This window comes from Lithobates pipiens, unplaced genomic scaffold (assembly GCF_037356315.1).
Source record: "Lithobates pipiens isolate NorthernLeopardFrog02 unplaced genomic scaffold, aLitPip1_a1.2 Scaffold_56, whole genome shotgun sequence".
NCBI lineage: Eukaryota > Metazoa > Chordata > Amphibia > Anura > Ranidae > Lithobates > Lithobates pipiens.
The window spans coordinates 4,335,139-4,348,083 of record NW_027507878.1 but is presented as its reverse complement, the minus strand read 5'-3'; the positions used below and the strand labels follow the sequence as shown (position 1 = coordinate 4,348,083).

The 12,945-nt window shown below is 47.5% G+C and overlaps 1 protein-coding gene across 1 annotated transcript in view; it reads right to left on the bottom strand.

Moving 5' to 3' along the window:
• Nucleotides 1-696: 696 nt before the first annotated feature.
• The window catches only part of LRRN1 (leucine rich repeat neuronal 1), a 54,007-nt gene continuing 41,758 nt past the window's right edge, over nucleotides 697-12,945 (bottom strand). Inside the window, exon 2 of the mRNA XM_077467503.1 lies at nucleotides 697-12,415. Within this exon, the coding sequence (XP_077323629.1) occupies nucleotides 10,171-12,327 (2,157 nt within the window). The 5' untranslated portion in view covers nucleotides 12,328-12,415 and the 3' untranslated portion in view covers nucleotides 697-10,170. The remainder of the gene's footprint in view (nucleotides 12,416-12,945) is intronic.

Below are 12,945 nucleotides of genomic sequence, written 5' to 3'. Positions count from 1 at the left end.
CTATCTATAGTACAGGGACAGGTAAGTCCTACATCCCTATCTATAGTACAGGGACAGTCTTCCCTTTTTCCCCACACTTGTCTTCTCTTGTGAAGCTGCGGCAGTTATCTTGAGCCCACCTTCATTTCCTTTCTACACAACTCCAGTCATCATCCATCCCTTCCCCTCCTCACCTGGCCCACCTTTGACGACATCTTTTTGTTTTCTGTCATGTGGTGGGCCGACATCAGTCACTGCACTGCTCTCCCCAACATTATATGAAAGAACACATCTCTGGCATCCCTTTAGACATGCATGCTCCTCCCACTGGGTGCTGCAGACGTTAGCTGTGCCAGGAGTTGCTTGATTAAAATCTATTAGGGTGATCGGCAGATTGTACAGCTAAAGTGTGCAGCACCCGGTGCCCACCACAAAGAGGCATACACATCTAAAGGGATGCTGGGGTGTGTTCTTTCACATAATTGCTTTTAAAAGAAGATCGGGGGGCAGGATACTGTGACATTTACAGCAGCCTGCCGGCCCCTCCCAGCGAACTCGGGGCAAACAGCAGCAGACAGACCCCAGTGATGTCATTACTGGGCATCAAAATGGTTTGATTGAAATATTGTAATTGCCTGTAGATTGGGGGGGGGGGGGGGAACAAAGGGCGGTATTATATTATTACACTTTAATTGAAGGAAGTGAAGCCACACGATGTGAAAAACAGGATTTATTTCTTTTTTATTTGATATAGAAAACAGCGTGTTGTACAGAAGGAAGTGAATCTAGCGACTATCTCATATTGGGGGCGATCGCTAAGCTCTATGGTGCGTGCGCGCACGCGCGTTCTCAGCATCTGAAGAGTCTGACGTTGTGCTTTGATCGGGTGACATGCGCTGGAAGTCATGTGATGTGCGTCCTCGGCGGAGGAGGGGGACATGCGGAGAAGAGCGAGATGCCTGTGAAGACTTCCTGAGGTCTCTATGCGTCTTGTAATGCGGCGGTCTGAAGATGGCGGGACGTAAAAAAAAAAAAAAAAAAAAAAAAGCTTTCCCTCATCCTCACTTTACTGCAGACGTGGCGATAAGACGGAAATCTGGGGAATTCGGACTCAGAATGGCGGGGGCGGGGCTTATCTTCAGGGAAATGATCCAGAAATATCGTCAGCTGAAGTCACGTGCGGTTCACGATTCGGGAGGAGCCGGTTCTGAGCTCAGCTGTTGGGGCGTTCGGATGAATGTCTAAACCTTTGCCCGTCTGGCGCCCTGTTTGGCGTTCCGCCATTTCTGCCGCTTTCCAACTGTCACTCATTCCTGAGGAAGCAGCGGGTGCCGGCAACCGCTGCGTCCCTAGGAACAACGGGGGTAATCAAATGGCGGGGATAGCAGTGACATCACTGCTCACATGTGGCCGCTGGCTATGATGTCACCGCTATCACCACCCTTCCCTTTTCTCTAGATTACTTTTTTTTTTTTTTAATGAGTAGGGGTACCCCTTACCCATTCATTTGGGGGGGCAGTATGTGGGGGCCCCCTTAGTATTACAGATTCTGATAAGCCCCCTGGCAAGGTACCCCCCCTTTGTTGCGTTCACATGGCTTGTCCCCCTCCCCCCTTTTTCCTGACTAGCCAGGCTACATGCTCAGGTTAAGGGTCTAGTATGGATTCTTTAGGGGGGGGGGCACACATATTTCTTGTGGAGAACCCCCTTCTTTTTTTGGGGGGGGCAGTATGGGGGGGGTCACCTCAGTATTAAAGGGGGCTTCCAGATTCTATTAAACCCCCTGCCTGCAGACCCCCACATCCTTTGCCAGGGTTGTGGGGAAGAGGCCCTTGTCCTCATCAACACGGGAGCAAAGTCCTTTATCAGGGGACCCCCCCCATTGTTGCATTCATGTGCCCCCCCCCATTTCCTGACCAGCCAGTCTGCATGCTCAGGTTAGGGGTCTGGTGTGAATTTTTAGGGGGATCGCACATATTTCTTGTGGAGATCCACCTTTTAGGGGTAAGGTAAGGGGTACCCTTTATCCATTCATGTAACGATGGGTCCAGTATCTGGGGGCCCCTTATTATTACAGGGGGGGGCTTCCAGTTTCTGATAAGCCCCCTGGCTAGGATTGTGGGGGAAGAGGTCCCTGTCCTCAGCAACATGGGGGGGGGGTACTTTATCAGGGAGATCCCCCCCCTGGCAAGGTACCCCCCCCCATGGCTCACCCTCCTCCTTCCCTGACCAGCCAGGCTGCATGCTCAGATTAAGGGTCTGGCATGGATTTTTGGGGGGATCGCACATATTGTTTGTGGAGATCCCCCCTTCTTTTTTTTTATGAGTATGGCTTATCCATTCATTTGGGGGAGGGGCAGCAGTATCTGGGGGTCACCTTAGTATTAAAGGGGGAGTCCAGATTCTGATAAACCCCCTGCCTGCAGAGCCCCACATCCTTGGCCAGGGTTGTGGGGAAGAGGCCCTTGTCCTCACCAACACAGGAGCAAAGTGCTTTGTCAGGGGGATCCCCTCCCCCATGTTGCATTCATGTTCCACCCCCCCACCCCCCCCCCACTTCCTGACCAGTCAGGCCGCATGCTTGGATTAGGGGTCTAGCACGTCGGGTTTTTAGGGGGATGTATTTAGTGCATTTATTTTGTGTATTTTTGCAGAAACACATAACAGTCCATATAACATGGTTTCCTATGGATCGAGGTCACAGCTGTGCGTTTTTTGGAAAGGGTCGGGGACTTTTATTCACTGCATGCGTTTGCCTTTTTTTTTTTCCTTGGGGGGTCTCATAGGAAAGTATGACAATTCTGTTCATGGAGTGCGACTTTCATGCGACTTTACACTCTCTGGCACTCACAGAACATCAAAGCTGCAACAAAGTAGCGCAGGAACCTTTATGTGTCTAGTTGCATGTTACTGTTAGGGTTAAGGGCGAGGGTTAAATGTTAGGAATCGGGGTAAGAGTTATCTGTAATTGTTAGGGTTGGGGGGGTAATCGTTAGGGTTAGAACGCTAACGCCTAAAAATTACCCCTAACTCTAACCTTAACCCATAACCCTAACCCTTAACTGTTAAGGGCTAGGATAAATGTTAGGGTTAAGGGCTAGGGTTGGGGTTAAATGTCAGGGTTAAGGGTTAGCAGTAATTGTTAGGGATAGGGGCCATTTTTTTCACTGTTAAAACTCTAACCTTTAAACCTAACCCTAACATTTAACCTTAACCCTTAACTGTTAGGGTTAAGGGTTAGGGTTAGATTTTAGGGGTAGGGGCTAAATGTTAAATGTTAGGGTTAGCAGTAATTGTTACAGATAGGGGTATTAGGGTTAGAACACTAACCCTAACAATTACCCCTAACATGTAACTCTAACCCTTAACCCCACCATTTAACCCCTAACCCTTTTAGGGGTTAAATGTCAGGGTTAAGGGTTAGCAGTAATTGTTAGGGATAGGGGTAATTTTTAGGGTTAAAACTCTAACCCTTAACCCTAACATAACTCTAACCCTAACATTTAACCTTAATCCTTAACTGTTAGGATTAAGGGCTAGGGGTAGATTTTAGGGTTGGGGGGGCTAAATATTAAGGTTAAATGTTAGGGTTAGGAGTAATTGTTAGGGATAGGGGTATTTGTTAGGGTTAGAACACTAACCCTAACAACTACCCCTAGCACGTAACTCTAACCCTTAACCCCAACATTTAACCTTAACCCTTAGGGTCAGGGGTTAAATGTCAAGGGTAAGGGTTAGCAGTCATTGTTAGGGATAGGGGTAATTGTTAGGGCTAGAACTCTAACCCTAAATCCTAACATAACTCTAACCCTAACATTTAACCTTAATCCTTAACTGTTAGGGTTAAGGGCTAAGGGTAGATTTTAGGGTTAGGGGCTAAATATTAAGTTTAAATGTTAGGGTTAGGGTTAGCAGTAATTGTTAGGGTTAGAACACTAACCCTAACAATTACCTCTAACCCTAACATGTAACTCTAACCCTTACAATTATCTCAAATCCTAACATTTAACCCTAACCCTTAACTGTTAGGGTTAAGGGCTAGGGTAAATGTCAGGGTTAGGGGCTAGGGTAGATTTTAGGGTTGGGGGCTAAATATTAAGGTTAAATGTTAGGGTTAGGAGTAATTGTTAGGGATAGGGGTATTTGTTAGGGTTAGAACACTAACCCTAACAACTGCCCCTAGCACGTAACTCTAACCCTTAACCCCAACATTTAACCTTAACCCTTAGGGTCAGGGGTTAAATGTCAAGGGTAAGGGTTAGCAGTCATTGTTAGGGCTAGAACTCTAACCCTAAATCCTAACATAACCCTAACCCTAACATTTACCCTTAATCCTTAACTGTTAGGGTTAAGGGCTAGAGGTAGATTTTTGGGTTAGGGGCTAAATATTAAGTTTAAATGTTAGGGTTAAGGTTAGTAGTAATTGTTAGGGTTAGAACACTAACCCTAACAATTACCTCTAACCGTAACATGTAACTCTAACCCTTAACCCTAACATTTATCTCAAATCCTAACATTTAACCCTAACCCTTAACTGTTAGGGTTAAGGGCTAGGGTAAATGTCAGGGTTAGGGGCTAGGGTTAGATTTTACGGTTAGGGTTAAGGGCTAGGGTTGTAGTTAAATGTTGAGGTTAAGGGTTAGGGTTAGCAGTAATTGTTAGGGATAGGGGTAATTGTTAGGGGTAGTTGTTACGGGGTAGTTTTCTAACCCTAACTCTAACATTTAACCCTAACATGTGACTTTGGACACATAAAGGTTCCTGCATTATTTTGATGTGACTTTAATGCTCTTTGAGTGCCAGAGAGTGTAAAGTCTCATCAAAGTCGCATCAAAGTCGCACTACATGAACAGAACTGTCATACCTTCTTACTAAGCACAAGAAAAAAAAAAAAAAACGCGTTAAAAAAACGTGTGTTCGAAAACGCAAGATTTACAGCAAATTGCATCCACCATAATCTGCATGGATGTGAGCCTAGCCAATGCAGAACCTGTGAGGAGATCCTTCTTCATTCTCATAAAACAGCAGCCAATCATTTTGCTTAGAACCGGCTTTCAAAAGAACTGCCAGCGGCACCCAGGAAGGTACTCCGGATGCTGTTTGTAGGACGTCAATCGTTCAATTTATTTGCTATTATCAAAAAAAAAAAAAAAAGGAGGAGAAGGACCACATGGGGAGCGCAGCCCGTGGCGCCAGATCCTAGAGAACCAAGGAGATATGGCGGCAATTTGTATAAAATGCTGCCAAGCAGCGGATAGGAAGCCGTTTTCATGGATCTCATTGGATTCACTAGGAGCCAGATAAGGCCCCTCCCCCACTATAAGCCACCATTCCTGGGGCGACTGTCTCAGTGATGTCACCATTTCCAGCGAAAACACCAAAAACGGCCTCCTGGGGGTATTGGAAGGGGGGCGCACTGGACCCTCTGGAGAGCCGATCCCGCAGAGGGTTGTATTGCTCTAGAAGCTCTAGAAGGAAGGTTTATCTTCTACTACAAAAGGGGGGGCCACATCTTCCCGCTCCCCACAAGTCCAAAATATTCCAGAGAAGAGGTTGATACAACGATACAGTCAGTTCACTTGTTTGGCAGAGGAGGATTCGCCGCGCTGGGCTTGGCTCTTCGCTCTCCGGGCGTAACCTCCGAAAACTCTTCCCGTGCCAATTCAACAAGTGTTACCGGGAGGGGGGAGGGGAGGGGGGCTGCCTTGTCCATAAAGTCAGCCCCCTTTTCAAAGTTTTTTTTGGGGGGGGGAATAGGGGTGGAGTTAAAAGCCCAAAAATATATATAAAAAAATAAAATAAAAAATAACCCAAGGAATCGGGAGGAATAAAATCAACCCAAATAAATTTTGCGATACGCTATACTAAAACAACCAATAGAATCGAGTCCAAGATATTATACCTCTCTGCTGTCAAACCAGCAAAGCCGAAACATAAAAAAAAAAAAAAAAATTCCTTTTGCTGCAGGGCCCGGCCAAAGTCTCCAAAGCTGCCAAAGATTCTTCCGCTTTGCTGCGGTTCGGATTGGCTGGCCGGCTCCGGTTTGGCGATTGGTTTCCCCAACTCTCCTGAAGCCGACACGTGTCGCGGTTCTGTAAATTAGCCGCGGGTTATTGTATCCGCTGGCGCTCAGCCACTCGAAGGCTCCAATGAAAACAAAAGTGTAACTACGGCTTGTGGATTTCTGGTGTTCATGGCGGACAATGTTCTGTGTAGAGATGTGATGCCAGAGAAGAGCCAATAAACAGAACTCTGCGTCGGATGATTATTAGTCTCAGGGGCCGCCGGTCCGGGGAATTTGGTTTCCGAATTCTGCGCTTTCCTGATCTTTATGTGGAAGTTAAAAGATGTCCATCTTAGACACCCCGGACCTACCTGTGCTCCCTGTCGGTCTTTTCAAGAGAGAAATCACTTTTACAAGTTACGTTTGGGTTCACCCTTGCCGCGGCCGCGGGTCACCGCAGGGGGTCCCGATGCGTCCCGGTTCAATGTTTCAGGTGTGAATCAGATCCAAATTTTTGGCTCCATTGAGAGCTGGTCACACGGTCTCTTGTCATGCGAATTAGATGCGGGGAAACCTAGATCTAATTCGCATCAGTGTAAAGCCAGCCTTACAAGTTCCTAGAACAGGGGTCTCCAGACTGCGGCCCGTGGGCCATATGTAGCCCTTTGCTTGCTTTAACCGGCCCCTGGGGCATTATGCCTTCCTCCTGACACCAAAGACAGAGCACTATTCCTCCCACTGACACCAATGATGGGGCACTATTCCCCCCACTGACACCAACAATGGGGCACTATTCCTCTCACTGACATCAATGATGGGGCACTATTCCTTCCTCCTGACACCAAAGACAGAGCACTATTCCTCCCACTGACACCAATGATGGGGCACTATTCCCCCCACTGACACCAACAATGGTGCACTATTCCTCTCACTGACATCAATGATAGGGCACTATTCCTTTCACGAATACCAATGATGGGGCACTATTCCCCCCACTGACACCAACAATGGGGCACTATTCCTCTCACTGACATCAATGATAGGGCACTATTCCTTCCACTGAAACCAATGACGGGGCATTATTCCTTCCACTGACACCAATGATGGGGTACTTTTCCTCCCGCTGACACCAACAATAGGGCACTGTTCTTCTACCCAACACCAATGATGGGACACTATTCCTCCCCCTGACAATAATGGGGCACTATTACTCCCACTGAAACCAACAATGGGACACTATTCCTCCCACTGACACCAATGATGGGGCACTATTCCTCCCACTGACACCAATGAGGGGCACTATTCCTCCCACTGACACCAATGATGGGGCACTATTCCTCCCACTGACACCAATGATTGGGCACTATTCCCCCCACTGACACCAATGATGGGGCACTATTCCTCCCACTGACACCAATGATTAGGCACTATTCCCCCCACTGACACCAATGATGGGGCACTATTCCTCCCACTGACACCAATGATTGGGCACTATTCCCCCCACTGACACCAATGATGGGGCACTATTCCTCCCACTGACACCAATGATTGGGCACTATTCCCCCCACTGACACCAATGATGGGGCACTATTCCTCCCACTGACACCAATGATTAGGCACTATTCCCCCCACTGACATCAAAGACGGAGCACTATATCTCCCACTGACTCCAATGATGGGGCACTATTCCTCCCACTGACATCAAAGACGGAGCACTATATCTCCCACTGACTCCAATAATGAGGAACTCATTCTCCCACTGACACCAACGATGGAACGCTATTCCTCCCACTGACACCAATGATGTTATTTTATTACTACCACTGATCACCAAGTCTATGGAATGTTCTACTGCCACTGGCCCCACAGTCAGAATCCCCCCCCCCCAAGGTTTGGAGGGCAGTAAATTAGCCCTTTGTTTCCAATGTTTGGAGACCCCTGGTCTAGAAGATTGATGGGAAACAAAAGGTATATATAGAGGACATTGTCTAAGATAAACAGGCCCAACTCAACTCAACCCTACAAAAGTCCACAGCTCGGCCCCAACCATTGTTTTATGGAGGAAGGGCGCTCGTAAGTATTGTGATTTCTCATAAATCATGCATTTTAGGAATCGGATCTTCCCTGAAGCCAATAAATAGGTAGCAGAACCTCTTTATACAAGAACTCGAAGTTCACAAGTTACCTGATGAGGGTGAGGAGGACATTATCATATGCGTTGCATTAACCCCCGGCTCCTCCACCTCCAGTGTAGATCTTCAACTGCACAGCTTGGGTACCCCAATGATTCCATCCTATGTACACTATATGGCAGGGATAAGCAATTAGCGGAACCTCCAGCTGCTGCAAAACTACAAATCCCATCATGCCTCTGCCTCTGGGTGTCATGCTTGTGGCTGTCAGAGTCTTGCTATGCATCATGGGACTTGTAGTTCTGCAACAGCTGGAGGTCCACTAATTGCATATCCCTGCTATATGGCAACCAACTGGTTGTTGGGGAAATCCCCACAGACATCTCTGAGATGGAACATCATGGAGCCCGTGGAAGTGTTAGCCCTTGTACACACGGAGATTCCGTCAGGATGTGTCCTATCGGACCGCGTTGTCGGATATTCCGACTCTGTGTGGTCTCCATCGGACTGTTTCCGTCGGAATATCCGACGGACCAACTTTTCCAACTTGCCGGTAAAATTTTCCGACAAAATGCTCCGATCGGACATACTCCGATCATGTGTAGCCTACTCCGACGGACAAAGTGCCACGCATGCTCAGATCAAATTCCTAGGCCAGTGATGGCAAATTTTGGAACCCCAGATGTTTTGGAACTACATTTCCCATGAAGCTCATCCACTCTGCGGTGTAGTTGAGCATCGTGGGAAATGTAGTTCCAAAACATCTGGGGTGCCGAGGTTCACCATCACTGTCAGAGGCCAAAGCTATTGGCTACTAGCCTGAACGTAGTCCTGTCCTAACGAAGTAACGTCATCACGTTACGAATGATCGGATTTTCCGACAACTTAGTCCGACCGTGTGTATGCAACATCACTTCCGGTGTTCTGCCATATAGTGTCCGGCCATCATATAGTGTCCGGCCATCATATAGTGTCCGGCCATCATATAGTGTCCGGCCCGTACTGAGCAGACGAACCTTCTGAAAACCTCAGAAGCTGAACGGCGCCTGCGCCGTGAGTGGAGGTGGTAGCCCCACCATCCAAGCGGACATAGGGTTGTGAATATTAGAGGGCCCCTCGTGGGCGAGCTTCGCTTGCCACGCTTCGGGCTCGGCCTCACTGCGCTCGGCTCTTTTATATTCCTACTCTATGTCCACTTGGATGGTGGGGATAGAACCTGGACTCACGGCGCAGGCGCCGTTCATCCTCGGCAATTTTCGGAATTTGTGTTGCTGTGTACTGCGCATGTGCACTACACATAGGACACTATCAGATGGGGGACCTTATATGATAGGACACCGGACCTCTTCTGGAATTACTCCGACGGATTTGGTTGTCGGAATGTGTGTACAAGGGCTTAGAAGACCCCAGGCGTAGAGCTAAAGTTCTCTGGATTTGGGGCCTGGGGGGGGGGGTAAATGTAAAGCATATCATACCACTTACTGTACCTCCCCCAGATCCAAGCATCTTGAGACCCCCGAGTTCTTCTTTGGAAGGAAAGGCCTCTCTTGTACCGTATAACTCTTCAGAATTGTAGAGTCAAAGCTTAGCATTGACTCTGTGATTTTCAATCTCTCTAATGAACATTGGATATTTTGCAGCGTTATTCAAACTCTCCATCTCAAGGGTTCAATTAAGAAAGTTAATGATGAGATGGCACTTTGAAAAGTCGCAGACGTGGCCCGCGGCATGGACTTAGTGGGAGGATTAAATTGATGTTCAATAATAATCTAATTGACAAGCGTCTTCAAGCTGAAACATGAGGAGCCTTCATTTCTTCAGCCTGGAACGGGGAACGTCAATAGAGAGCATTTGGCAGCCATTCATTCCATTTTGGCCAGGCAGCGAGCGCATTTTATACCAACAAAAAAAATAAAAAATGAAGAAAATAAGTCAAAAGACAAAAGGAAGAATCTAGAGAAGAACACAGGAGAAGATAAAGAAAGACGGGGGAAGGGAGTGTTGTAGGTGTTTCCAACAGTCTTTGTGCTCATTGAGATGTTCGTATTGCATGAGTTACCACATGTAGTAACTTCGGGTCGTGTCCACCTGGGAGGTTTTGCCCTCTACTGTCCCTTCTTTGTCCTTCTCGCTGTCACCCTCCCACAGGCTGATGAGAGGAGGATACAGCTCATTTAGCGGAATTGATGACGTCTTCTGCATGTATTTCTTAAGGGAATGGCGGTAGTTTTTCCTCTGGAATCTTTTGGCCGCATAAACAGAAACAGAAGCGAAGCTGATAAGGGCGAAGATGGAACCCATAACGGCGGCCAGAGCCGCGCTGGTCTCCTGGTCTGTGACCGCCAGCGAGTAGGACGTACCCTTGGTGGTGACATTGATGCAGGCCCTCTGAGCTTGTTGATGTAGGCCAGACACCGTTAGGCACACCTCGTACTCTGTAGCAGGTTGGAGATGGGTCAGGTTGTACTCATGAACATCGGCTGGGACCCGGGCTGTGTATGTAATGTGTGGGTTGTCGATCTTCATAGTGGCCGAAGACCATTTCAAATTAGAAGCCAAAACACTGGAGCTAACCTTCCAGGACACCAGGACAGAGCTGGCCTCTGTCTGCTGGACGTACAGTCTCAGGGCCTGTGACCCATCTAGAAGCGTCCCATTGATACGCAGCGTGGCAACCCTGGTGTCCGCTCCTTCGGAATTTTGGGCCACGCATGTGTAACGACCAGAATCCTCCACTTGCACATTCGTGATCTGAAGTGTGCCTTCGTCACTCAGATGGAGTTTATCAGATAGGGTCTCTGTTGTGACTTTGTGTCCCAATGGAGTGACCCAGTAGATTTCCGGTTCGGGTTCCGCCATAGCTCTGCAGTCCAAAGTGACAGTCATCCCCAAGTCCAAGTTGAGGTGGCTTGGGAACGTGTCTTGGGCTATCATGGGCAGGCACTGCTCTCCAGCAGGGTCTTGAGCCAGGGCTTCCTTGACAGGTTGGCCTCGATACTCTGGGGGCAGCGCACAAAACATGGACAGCGGCTCCATAAAACGAATGGTGGTTTGGTTGGAACCCATCCAGTGGAGGACGCAGTCACAGCGCAGAGGATTGCTGTGAATGCTGATTTCGCGAAGGTTCGGGAGGGACTCTACCGTTCCTTTGTAGACAGAGTTCAGTGCATTATTGTTTAGCATCAAGCTTTCAAGGGTAGGCACGTTACGAAAGGCCGAACGGTGGATGTAGGATAGTTTTGGATTGTTTGTTGCTTCGAGCTTTGTTAGCTCAGGGAGATTGTCTAGAGCATATCGGTCAAGAGAAACCAGCTCCGCCATATTGTTGATTCCCAGCTCCTTCAAGCGTAGCATGTTTTTGAAGTCTCCTTCTTGCACCTTTCGGATTGGATTTTTATTAAGATCTAAAAACTTTAGGTTGGGCAATTTCTGCAGAGCCCCCTGGGGCACTTTGCTTAGTTTATTGTCATAGAAAGACAAGCTCTCCAGGTTATCCAGTCCTAGGAATGCGTTCCCTGGGATGTCGCTTAGGTACATCCCTGCCAGGACCAAACTTCGCAGATTGATGAGAGGTTTGAAATTTAAATCCAAAATCCCAATCACGGGGTTCTCCCCAATCATAAGTATCTCCAAGTTGGGGGTAAATTCGAACCAACGACTGTCGATAATCCGTAGCTTGTTAGAATTTAAGTGCAGACGGAGCAGATTGCGCAGACCTGAGAAGGCACTCGGTGAGATGGAGCTCAGCTGGTTGTGGTTGATGTAGAGCTCCTCCAGGTTGGTCAGATCTTGCAAACAGTAGTCAGTCATCTCAAAAATTTGATTCTCCTCCAAGTGCAGAGTTGTGAGCTGACTAAGGTTGGACAGACCCACATCCTGGATAGAGGTGATGTTATTCTGAGAAAGGTCAAGTTCTGTCAGGTTAACCAGCTGTTGCAATTCTCCGTTAGTCCGTTCAATGTTGTTGCTTTGCAGCAGAAGCACCTGAGTGTCCATAGAAAGGTTCACTGGAATCCTAGTCAAGCGCAAGTCATTGCAGTCCACGGTTTTGGCCTTGCGGTAGGTGGACTGTGGCGTGAACCAGGGGCGGTTACCGCAGACGCAGAGCTGTGGGCATTCGATCACTGGAGATGAAGATTCTGCTAACGGGCTGATCAGGAGTCCAAGAAGAATCTGACCGACAGCCAGTGCCAGAACACCTCTCTGATCCATGTTCACCACGCGCCAAGACCCAATCTGCAGAACTTTCAGGATGGCTTTTCCTTTAGGTTGTAGATTCCCGCCCAAGATAGAAGAGCACCTGGGTAAGAAAAAGAGCAAACTATTAATTGTAAATGAAAAAACAAACCCACATAGAAGCAAACATTCATAATATTCATTGGTACATGTAGAAGAACCCAGATCTGTGAAGAAAGTAGCATATGTAACACGTATGTAACTTCTCTACATCCCCTTGTATGTAACTTCTCTACATCCTCTTGTATGTAACTTCTCTACATCCTCTTGTATGTAACTTCTCTACATCCTCTTGTATGTAACTTCTCTACATCCCCTTGTATGTAACTTCTCTACATCCTCTTGTATGTAACTTCTCTACATCCTCTTGTATGTAACTTCTCTACATCCCCTTGTATGTAACTTCTCTACATCCTCTTGTATGTAACTTCTCTACATCCCCTTGTATGTAACTTCTCTACATCCTCTTGTATGTAACTTCTCTACATCCTCTTGTATGTAACTTCTCTACATCCTCTTGTATGTAACTTCTCTACATCCCCTTGTATGTAACTTCTCTACATCCTCTTGTATGTAACTTCTCTACATCCTCTT